Raw genomic sequence first — 12,093 nt, 5'->3', positions numbered from 1 at the left:
TCGGACCATCGCTTTTTCGCATCGCATCGCATGTCCCCCCGCTTCGGATCTTCGGTGTGTCGGAAAAGCGTGCGCACCCCTTGACTAACCTGTGTAGTCTCCTCTCCAGTGCAGTAACAAAAAGATGGCCCTCTATCTCTCCTAACGAGGCCAACCGTGTGTTTGAACTGAACACACCTGGCCAAGTTACTCTCCGTGGAGGTCAGGGTGGCTACTGGGCAGGAGGCTTTACCCCTCTGTGTTGTTCTTCCATCTTTTTGGCACTGTACAGTGTTTAAGATTTACAGTATCAAAGAGGTTTTATTAAAACAAAGCCAAATCCATTTATAAACAATACATGTTGCACACGCACGCACATGCACGCGCACACACACACACACACACACACACACACACACACACACACACACACACACACACACACACACACACACACACACACACACACACACACACACACACACACACACACACACACACACACACACACACACACACACACACACACACACACACACACACACGTCCGAATTACTCGCCATTCATATCACACTACTGGTCGTTCATAGAAGACTTTACTGGTCGTTCATAGAAGACTTTACTGGTCGTTCATAGAAGACTTTACTGGTCTTTCATAGAAGACTTTGGCCATAGCAAGTCCAACTTTGGCCACTTTCTTGTCCTTGCCGTCGGGGCCCATGTTGGCGCGGGCCAGGCCCGCCCAGTACTGGTCCGTACGGGTCTGGTAGTCCGCCAGCGCTTCCCCCTCCTGGACGGGAGGATGCTCGCGGTCATCTGGAGAAAACGGACCATCAATGACACAGAAGATCAACCAGCAGGCATGAAGACACACAGACATGTGGAGGCAGAAAGACATGCGTTAAACACAGCTGCAATATCGTCCATGACAGTTATCTAACTCAGGGGGTTCTCAACCTGGGACTTGCGACCCCTCGGAGGGTCCCCAAATTATTTTGGGGGGTCCCCAAATAAATAAATAAATGTTTTTGCAAATGAATGGCTGGAAAATGGAAATTTAGAATTTATATACGGTAGTATACATGCATGCATAAACTTTCCTTAACGATTATATGGTCGTGGGGAGTGGCGGGGGTCGCGAGACATGGCCAAAGCATTTTTGGGGGTCCCCAGCCAAAAACGTTGAGAAGCCCTGATCTAACTGCTGCTGCGGACGTCTCTACTCCACCACAACTTTACTTTAGCCAGCATGAGATTGATGAACCTGAACTTTGCAGAACCTTGAATTACTCACCTAAAGCAGTGGAGGTTCCATGTTTAACGTAATTCCAAAATGTGTACATTGTTTACGTGACAGATGCATGGTTTTCACATCGTAAATATATGAACTTTGGCTAAAAGCTTGTGTTTAAACCACGTAGGGTCTTGTATTTTTACAGGACATGTGACACCAGAGCTCGGCTTGCTTGCTTCTTCCAATGCATGAATTCTCTTGGTACCCAAATCCATGCCTTTGATCTGTCACACAGCAAGCATTTTGACGACGCATGCTGCGCACTGCACTGGCACACTAGTTATGTGCACCCCTGTTTATTACAGATGCCTCTTGCTCTGCCCTATCTCTGTTCTATCGTCATTTCATCACCAGAGAAAAGAAATTGGAAAGATGGAAAACTCTAGTACCTTCCTCGTCGTCGCTCTCCTCTTCAGATTCCTCCTCCTCTTCGTCTCCTCCTGCCGCCTCCTCCCCCCCCGCCGCCTCCTCCTCCCCCTCCTCCTCCTCCTCCTCCTCCTCTTCATCGCCCTCTGAGTCAGACTCTCCCAGCCATTCCTGTGTCTCTGTTGAGAGACAAAGGTCCATCACCATCGCGCGCGTGCGTGCGTGCGTGCACGCGAATGAGTGCGGGCGCCTGTGTGTGTGTGTGTGTGTGTGTGTGTGTGTGTGCGCGGTACTCACTGGGGTCCATCTCGACCAGAACCTCCCACTTGTCCATCTTGTGGAGGTCGAGGCAGTAGAAGTCGTTCAGGGTGAACATGCGATCTCCGACCTCAAACATTCCGCCATACACAAACAGCTTGCCCGAGCGCACCGCTGCCATGGCGCTGGACCTCGGGCAGGGCTCCACCAGGGGGGCCGAACCTGGGGGGGAACGGGGAGGGAGGTGTGGGACCATTAACGACAAGCCAAACCCTAGGCTGGTGCCTGGTTTCAAGCCTGATTCGCTGCATTGCGTTTGTTTTATCACTTCGCTACTCAGTCTGGAAAAGGGTCCTATCTCCAAGGTAGGCGGGACATGCCAAAACTGAAAATCAACCCGAGGCTTCTGATTGGTCTGTGGTGTAGGTTGGGACAAAAACACCAGTTTGATATCGTATCAACGCGCTGCTACTGCTGTTGCCCTGCAACGTCCCCATCATTCACTAAACTCACCCCACACAGCCGTCGGTTTTTTGTACTACTTGAATCTGACATAGTGGACTACTGAATCAAACTACTGTTTACTTTTTACTGTAGGTTTTTACTCTCGAGTCTCGAACTGGCGGTACTTTTTTCAACAGTGAGAAAAGCATGGACAGAGTGGCGCTGGCTGATGACGTATCAGTAACAACCTTGATATGTAACAGGTGACATTGTGAGTCAAACAGGAGGCTGGCCAGACTGAGTAGAGAAGTGACCAAACAAATCACGGAAGGCAGCGAAGGAGGCTGGAAACCAGGCTAGCAAATCCCAATCAGAATGTGATTTGGTCCAATTATTATTTAAAAACTGTTTAGTAAAAACATGTTTCCTTTATGTGTTCGTTTTACTTGTAAATTACATTAATAGGGGAGGCAAAAATGTAATGAGAACCAAGTTACTTTCATCGTCGTCCTCTTCCTCTTCCTCGTCCTCCTCGACCACCTGTGTTCCGGGAATCACTTCCGTTATGGTCATCACAGTCCCGTCCTCCGCCACGATCTCCTTGATGACCTCGTAGGGTCCCTGAGGAGCGCTGGACGCCTCCCCCTCCTCCCCCCCCAGGCCCTCGCCCTCCGTCACGCCTTTCTTTCCCCGACGACTCTTCTTCTTCCCCGTCTTGTTCCCCTGGACAGACACATCATCAAGACTCTGGAGTTACAATTAGCCCATTAATGGGTCAAATAAATGAACACTGGGGATTTTACCAGCCCGGGGCGCCCAAAAATACCAGACCACATAGGGCACGTGCCATTCAGATTGGCCGAGGTGAATGAATATATCTCCAATGGGATACATTCATTCTCTAAACAACTCCAATGAGAACAGACAGAACAGATACCTTATGTACAATTTGACACCCTTTTTATCCAGTACAATGTACTTCTAATACATGGAAGCAATCCGGTTAGTAACTAGTGACACCTGGTGAGAAGAATCATTTACTGTAGCTACAATCAATGAATGAGAACCATGGAAGACATTTCTAATGTAACCAAGAGATGGCCAAGATGGTGTATATACAAATCAAATTGTGGCAGGAAATGTCACAGGAATATTAGAAACCATGGATGCATTTTTACATAATAAAAGTACATAATACATATTCATTAAATATTACCCTGAGTTGCCCGGGGAACCAGCGGTTCTTCGCCATGTCGTACAGGTACAGGTCATTGTAGAAGTCTCCCTCCAGGGTCTCCTCGTCCTCCTCGTCGCAGACCCCACCAAACAGCACCGCCCGTCCCCCCGAGCCCACCGCCAGGGAGAAGCTGGAGCGAGGATTGGGCTTGTTACCCTGGGGATTCACCCTGGACCACGACCACTTCTCTGGAGGCCGGAGGGATTAGACAGACAGACACACGACATGACGTTCAGACATGACGTTCAGACGTTGCATTTAAGCCTGATGTACTGTATATAAGCTGTATATAAGCCTATATTTATATAAGCCTTCTGGCTTCTTCCTTTCCTTGCATTGTATTTTTGTTTCTTTGATATGTTATTGTCTATTTTTTGTACTTTATGCTAAATAAATAAACCTAAACCTAAACCTAAACCATACAGTGCACTGCCTTGCATAAGAATCCATGTTCCCACTAGAACGGCTGGATGGATTTTTCTTAGTTTGGGGCCCAGTTGTGGAATACATGGGAGGAGAATGAATACATGAATTAGTAAGAAGAAGATGTGATGTATGGACGTAAGTATGTATAATGTATGTAGGTATGTCGGTGTTAGTCTGTCTATGTATATGTGAGTCATGTATCAGTTTGTGCAAAAAGGAAAAATAAAATGATTGAAAGAAAGAAAGAATCCCCCTCTCTAATAAATAATTTTCTGTGTGGCAGCCTGGATTTTTGTGGCTTTCGCCTTCATTTTATATTTTTTTATGGAGGGACAGACAGTAGGCTGACAGGAAATGGGGAGAGAGATGGGGGGGGGGGGGGGGGGGGGGAGAGATGCAGTAAAGGCCGTTGGGATCGGCACGCTGCCAGACTGGATTACCAGCCAAGGTGCCTGGACCGCTGAGCCACAGGATTTGAGATGCGTTTCGGGTTTTGGCAGCCAACAATATAAATGTGGGGATCCTTGACATGAAAACTGTTAGGAATTACAAGACATTTGTAGAATCAGGTCCTGCAGGTTAACCCATTCTGACCTGAGATCAGATTCATACGAGGTTTCCACCGGAACACACACTGGTCTGATTAACCCATTCTGACCTGAGATCAGATTCTAAAAAAATGTCAGTCGTCCTTTGATTTTTCAAAAATAGCAGACCTACAAGCTCGTAGCGCGCCACTCGGTGGCGCGCTATGAGCTTGTAGATCTGCTATTTTTCAATAGCTAAAGCATAACGTGATGCCAACACCGAAATGGGTTCCCGTTCAGAATGGGTTAATAAGGATTAAGTATTGCCTACCTTGGCCGTCCCTCTCCTCTCTCTTCAGGAGGAACATGTCAGAGTGGATGGTCCCTTTCTCCACGTCCTTCTTAGCTCTCTGCAGCCCCACAGTACAAACACACACAGTTATTAGAGACATCACAGCACAGTGGAGGGACAAGTACTCAAATGTTTTACTCGAGTAAAAAGTTTCAATAATGCAATGTAGAAAGTCTGGAATTCAAAATGTACTCGAGTAAAAGTATGGTACAAACGTATTGTCGTCAAAATGCAAATAATAGTGATTAATTAATAATAATCAAAAATCCACAAAGTAACTAAAGTTTTCAAATAAATGTATTGGAGTGCAACATTTGCCTCGGAGATGTAGTGGAAATTGGAAATACACAAGTAAAGTACAAATACCTCAAAATTACAGTACAGATTAAAGTAAAGTACTTAAGTAAATGTCCTTATGTTACTTTCTATAACTTTCATACCCTGAAGAAGACAACCCGTTTGTCGAAACGTTGTTAAAATAAAATAAAAATTGGCATTGGGACTACGAGTTTGTGCCACCTCTCCTTTCCTTTTTAAAAGATATCTCCCGTGGTCAGCACTTCCCTACTCTACTCTTGCTGTGCGCTCCTACCTCTTTCAAATAAAATCTAACTTTATTTGTACAGCACATTTCCAACGACCGAGGTCGAACCAAAGTGCTTCACATCACAGAGCATAAAAACATACATCGAGGCAAAAGAAGAGGATAGGAATAATAAATGAAAGCAAAAAATAAAAGGAAGAAAAAGCATTATATAAAAAATGTCAGAACAGAACAATTATATCAAAATTCCATAAGTGCATGGGAACATAGTGCATAGGTAGGTTAAAGGCCACAGTAAACAAATAATTAGGAAACGCAATTGAAAATAAATGAGTCTTTAGCAAGGATTTAAAAGTCGCTAATGACCAAGCTGAGCGAACATGAAACGGCAGGGCGTTCCAGAGACTGGGTCCAGCCACAGCAAAAGCACGGTCTCCTTTGGTCATTAAAATGTGTATCAGGCACAATCAGGAGATGGAAAGTCAAAGCAAGACAGAGAGAGGGGGTCACACACGCACCGCTTTGGAGTATCCTCCGTAGATGATGACGCCTGTGGACTCGGGCGTGGAGGTCATCTGGCAGGCGGACCGTGGCGACGGGCCGGTGCCCGAGGGAGAGAGGCGGGACCAGGAGAACGAGTCCAGAGAGAACGCATAGAGATCGTTGTAGTAGATGAAATCTCTATAGGAGAAGAGACGAAGAGGAACCAATATTTCAAATGGTACTTACTTTCCGATTTGCAAGTGCATGTGAAGATTGTGTGTGTGTGTGTGTGTGTGTGTGTGTGTGTGTGTGTGTGTGTGTGTGTGTGTGTGTGTGTACTGTATCAGTACCTGTGGAAATGAATATCCTTCGGGACAATAAAGATTATTATTATTATTATTGTACGGTACAATAATAATAATAATCTTTATTGTCCCGAAGGATCACGATTGGATGGTCAAATCCTGTAGTCGCACCTGTGCTACAAATTTAATTTTACAACTCGCACAGTGATATTTTTAGTCGCAAATGCGAGTACCTAGTCGCACTGTCGAGCCCTGATTGTACCCACATCAGATCACAAGCATGCAGACGTGACAGACATGTGTAAATGGTGACACAGCCCTAACCCTCTTCCTACCTGGTACTCTCGTGGAAGCAGACGGGACAAACGTGTGTAAATGGTGACACGGCCCTAACCCTCTTCCTACCTGGTACTCTCGTGGAAGCAGACGGGACAAACGTGTGTAAATGGTGACACGGCCCTAACCCTCTTCCTACCTGGTACTCTCGTGGAAGCCTCCAAACAGCAGAAGCTGTCTCTTGCTGAGCACCATCCTGTGTCCACTCCTCCCTGAGGGACCCCCTGGCACCCTGGAGGACAGAACAACAACCAGTTGCTTGTATTCACTTAGAAATATGGTTCTTTCTTTCTTTCAACCCTTTTCATATCAAGGTTAAGAGAGTAAAATGTTACGCTCTCATTATGTTATACTATAATATTATTGAAAAATAGCAGATCTACAAGCTCATAGCGTGCCACCGAGTGGCTCGCTACGAGCTTGTAGGTCTGCTATTTTTGAAAAATCATGAAAATGTGGCATAAATCTTTGAATATATATTCTTTCAGAAGACTTTTTATTTATTTCAACGTCAGGCCCAAATGATCGTGACACTAAAAAAAGTTTTTTGTAAGCTCAATTGCACCCCAAAAAACCCAGCTGAACTTTTAACATTCATTAGATATTCTGTGGTCTGTGGTCTGTAATTTTTAAACAACTGAAAATGAATGCCATGAATCATTTAAAGATTTAATAATAGTCCACTTGGTTGCCAACTCTCCATCATTTAGCTGGGGACCATGCACTGGTTGAAAACCACCGATTTAGAAGTACGGTAAAATAAAAGGGTACAGTAAATGTACTAGTTACTTTACACCACTGTCGAGAAGACCATCATCCATCTGTATTACGTACTTGATGTTTTCCCATGTACTCGTAGCCAGGTGCAACACCCACAGGTCTTTGTAGTGGTAGAACTGTTCGCCGTCCGGAGACGCAAACTCTCCCCCGCACACCCACAGCTGACCTCCACCCTGGGGGACCACCACGGCCTGCAGGGCCAAACAAGGAGAGGACTTTTTACCACATTAATAATAATAAAAATAATAAGACTTTATTTGTATAGCACCTTTCATGACATGAAATGCAGCTCAAAGTGCTTTACAGAGCAATGGAGGATAAAGAAAAGAAAAGCAAGGCATAAACATTAAAAAACAAGCAGTAATGAATACAGTGAGGACATGAATAACAAAAAAATAAAAGATCAATTAAAAGCAAGGGTGTAGAAGTGGGTCTTGAGCTGTGCTTTAAAAATGTCTACAGAGGCTTGGAACGCATCTGTGTCACTGTGTCAAAAGAATCATGAAAACGTGTGGAAATCTTTGAATATATATTATTTCACAGCAAATGATTTTTAACTCATATCTTTGCTTCTGGGGGGTGTATTTTCAGATGGGGGTCGTTGGCGGCCAATTACATAAAAGTTTTGGGGTCCGTAACATGAAATTGTTTGACAACCATTGATAGAGACATAGGTTTTTCAGCAAACCATCATGATTTAGATCAAATATGTGTCAATTTAAATTGATTCAATGTGTGGCATCATCAAAATGATTACATTGTGCTTCCTGCAGTGAGCAGCCAATTGCAGCCAAATCCAGGGGTGCACTATGTGCAGCGTATTATCTGCCACATTGTGGTAAAAAAATAAGGATGAATTTTGTAGTGGTTCATATTGATATACAGTATGAATTTCCTTCCATTCATTGTGCAGTAAAGACAAATACAAATGGGCTGTTTGCTGCCAATTGATTCAGAAAATGTAAGAAGCGGTGCATCTTGTATTGTCTATAAACGGTCTGTGTCCGTGGGAGGTTTGTTCACCTGGTGAGCACAGCGTGGTGGAGGAGGGTTGGGGATGTCTGACTTTACCCAGGTGTCCTTCTTGATGTTGTAGAAAAACAGATCGTTGTACAAATACGTCTGTGAAGGATAGACACTTTGTTTTAATCAAAGATTATGTTTTGTTGCATTGTTGTTATTCACGCAGATAGTACAAGAGTGACACATAACATTAAGAAAATATATTATGTGCTGCTGCTGCATGTGTATGGCTAACAGCAGGCCCCAATGACTCACAAAAAACAACTTGTATATTTTGGCCACTATACGGTGATTAGCTAATTTCATGGCAATCCAGCCAGTAGTATTTTTAGTTATCTTATTTTTTTGGGAAGTAAAAAGTGTGCAAGTAGAAATGTTGTTTTAACCCGTTTAGATGGGTTAGTAGAACAGTAGAAGCACAAAATAAAACGCTCGCACACCGACGGCTCCATAGCGACAAATTATTTTGTTACTGCACCAAAATTATCTGTGACGTTTCGCGAGCACACGGCTCTTCTTCAGACAAGAGTTAAAAGATTGACAAACTACAGGTACATAAACATACATGCCGTGACGTAATAATCACATCTTATTAATAATAATATACATTAGTGTCAAGTGCCTACCTTCTTTCCATTGAAAAACTCTCCTCCAAACAGGATGAGTTCATCTTTCTCAGGATGGGGGGAGAGAGAGGCATTCAGCCTGTGTTAGGTACCAAAAGACAGAGACTAACTGAGTTATTTCTTTCTGAACAGAGACAATGGGCTGTATTTTGCGTGTCTTAAATACCAGGTCTTATTACCTAACTTGAGTAAACTAAAGACTCAGAATAGCCAAATGGCATTGATCACGCCTCCAGGTCTTTAGTTTACTCAAGTTAGGGAATAAGACCTGGTACTTAAGACACCCAAAATACAGCCCAATGTGTCATAAAATAAATATATGGCATTGATATGTTTTATTTGTCTGAAAACATGAGAGGGGTGTTTGTTTCACATCAAGCTAAACGGTATAGCACAGTGGTTTTCCCCAAAACTTTTTAGCTGGAGACCCAAAAGAGAAATTTGACGTTTTTCAGGGCCCAAACTAGTTCGGGCATCCTTACTAGATGACGGAACCACCTAAGCTTGCTCCTTTCCAAGCGAAGAAGCCTACTCTGAGTCTCTCGCACGTCACTGAACTTCAGTTTTCACCCTCTCTCTCTAAGGGAGATGCCAGCCACACGTCTGAGAAAACTAATTTTGCCCGCTTGTATCCCGGTCATGACCCACACTTCATGGCCATAGGTGAGAGTAGGAACAACAGTGCGCTACAGCGACTGCAATACCGGTGAACCGACAGCTCAGAATAGTTCAATATTAGCAGAATAATGGAAGCAGGGGTCAAGTCTCTATGTCCGTACAGAGACAAATGTGTCCGTGGCAATGACTTGGCATTGTCCGTGCCGTGGCAAAATCTCTTTCAAAAGATTCATTTTTACACGCCATTTAAGTGTTCTTATTTTTTTTCATAACACCCAATTATTGAATGTGAAGTCTCCAGGATGTCTTCGGAATATGTACTGTAAAGATGTACTGTAAACATGTAACATTACTGATAAACAACAACACTATGGCACATGGGTTCACTAGTACTAGTGTGGTTCTCAAATGTTTTATTTGCCAGGACCCCCTTAAATCTGAGTGTGTGTAGTAGTGTACTCAGAATTACAGACCTGGTCATTCCGGGGTATCTCTTTATGAGTTTCTTGTCATATTATTGTCCAAAGATGTCCACCACAAGCCAACATACTGTAGTGATGACGCCTGAATGGAAGCACTCACGGAAGCGTCCTTCAGGACGGTACTTACATTCAGATAACATAATGCACGGGCATGGAAGCCCAAGTGTGCTTACTGCTTACACCCTACCCTCACTGTACCTTGGGGATGGCGGTGGACAAGCGGTCTCCACCACCTGCGTCTTCTTGGCATCCAGACTCTGGAACTCGGCTATAAGGGCTTCCAAATCCTCCTGGCAAAAGAAAAGCAGGGGCAAAGGTTTGAATTCATTGAAAGGAGGGAACCCGGGAATTAAAACTGGTACAGACTGACTTGACGTTGACAGCGTATTGTATTCTCATAGTCGTTCAACTACACTACACAGTCTGGAGGTGGTTTGTGAGGGGAGGATGAGGAGGAAGATGAAGATGAATGCTATTTTAGAGAACCATTCTCGTTCCCTCTGCGATGAACAGATGAACAGCAACAGACTCGTCCCTCCTTGGCAGTGCACAACTTGGTCAGTCCTTTCTGCCAGTAGCCACTACTCATTGTAGATGGGGGTCGGCGGCCAATTACATATACCTTTTGGGGTCCTTGACATGAAAAGGTTTGAGCACAGGATTTAGAAGACATCTAGAATCTGGTCTCAGGTCAAAATTTGCACTGCCACTGTCTGTACATACTGACTACTATAGTACATTTGTATATATGCTCATTGTTGTCAAGGTATACACACATTAGTATAGTCTTGGTCTTCATTTATAAATGTATTGGGCGTAGATGTACAGTATATAAATTAATATATGCATTATGTGTGCATATTCGATACACTGTACATTTCCCATTTCCTTTCACTGTACAGTACAGTGCAGATATCTTGTGACAGTCTGACAGAATCTATGCATATCCAGTTCTTCTTCATTTTATATTTATTTTAAGTTTTATTTATCTCGGCTTGATTCTTTTTCTGTCATGCGTTTGTTTTATACTGCGATAACACCTGCCAAATGTCCCTCCGGGAATTTAGCTCAATTTCATTTTTAATTTAGTTAAAATGACATTAGCAATAGCAAACTTTATAACTCAGCTTGCTAAAGCGGTGTCCAAAAACTGTCCACGTGTGCAACAATAAAGAAAACATGAACAAGAATGAGTATCAATGGTGTTCTAAAATAAATTAATTCATCGTCAAACCTCTTCACGTTTAGACCTCTTGGAAATCTTTTTCTCCATTTTGCCAGCTGTCTTCTCGGCCCCTTTCATCTTATTCTCTTTCTTACCCTTTTTACCCATGGCTGTGTTGTACTGATAAATGTGTTTAACGAGACTAAAGATTATAAAAGTGCTCTGTTCTTTCTGAGACTAGTCTGAGTGATGCTGAACACGTGAATCTCACCTAAACAAACTCATGTGCAGTTTCCTCTGACGAACACGATTTGCTTCCGGCAACATACATGACGTAGACGACCCTGTTATGTGTGGAGATTCAACTACGCCCTCTAGTGTGTTGGAGTTGGAGGAGAAATGTGAAGGTAGTCTCTCCTCAAGACAGACTGATGGGGCGCTGCTGTGTTTGGGTCCGGTTCTCAGATTGAAGAGAAAAATAAGGTAATATGGCTCCTCTATCAGGAAGAGTATAAATATAGAAGTGTCTATTTGTACGTCTCTAAATGTTTTGTTGAATTGAACAAGGTGGAGCCTCTTGTAAACAAGTGTATAATGCTTTATTGGGTCGTCCACTCACAGTTAACAGTCTTTTGTATTGAGTTGTGCTTGAAATGTACTGTAATTCTGCAAACTGTTAATAAATATTTCAATCAATCAATCAATCAATCAATCAATCAATCAGTAGTAGGGCTAATGGGGATCCGTAATAAACAATAAACAATAAATCACATAGTTACTATGCACATAGCTGGCCTACGCCATTTTGGAAATAACTCTTCCTAAGTAGGCTACTTCCGTGCCTCTTT

General features: G+C 43.5%; 1 protein-coding gene across 2 annotated transcripts; it reads right to left on the bottom strand.

Annotated features, from left to right (window-relative positions):
* Window positions 1–471: 471 nt before the first annotated feature.
* On the bottom strand, window positions 472–11,503 carry klhdc4 (kelch domain containing 4). Of its 2 annotated transcripts, XM_080761429.1 has the most exons (14): window positions 11,315–11,503; window positions 10,279–10,370; window positions 8,981–9,059; window positions 8,355–8,453; window positions 7,386–7,522; window positions 6,691–6,783; window positions 5,946–6,108; window positions 4,863–4,941; window positions 3,558–3,766; window positions 2,839–3,064; window positions 1,937–2,119; window positions 1,663–1,818; window positions 621–795; window positions 507–552 (listed from the first exon to the last, which is right to left on the bottom strand). In XM_080761429.1, the coding sequence occupies exons 1-14, from the start codon at window positions 11,411–11,413 to the stop codon at window positions 543–545; spliced, it is 1,800 nt and encodes a 599-aa protein (XP_080617555.1). In that variant the 5' UTR covers window positions 11,414–11,503; the 3' UTR covers window positions 507–542. The 2 variants fall into 2 exon arrangements, with proteins under 2 accessions (XP_080617554.1, XP_080617555.1); XM_080761428.1 differs by having other exon boundaries at window positions 472–795.
* Between the last annotated feature and the right edge of the window lie 590 nt (window positions 11,504–12,093).

Source organism: Protomyctophum bolini, assembly GCF_963924005.1.
Source record: "Protomyctophum bolini genome assembly, chromosome: 4".
NCBI lineage: Eukaryota > Metazoa > Chordata > Actinopteri > Myctophiformes > Myctophidae > Protomyctophum > Protomyctophum bolini.
The sequence above is the reverse complement of the archived record's forward strand: the minus strand, read 5'-3'. Positions and strand labels throughout refer to the sequence as shown.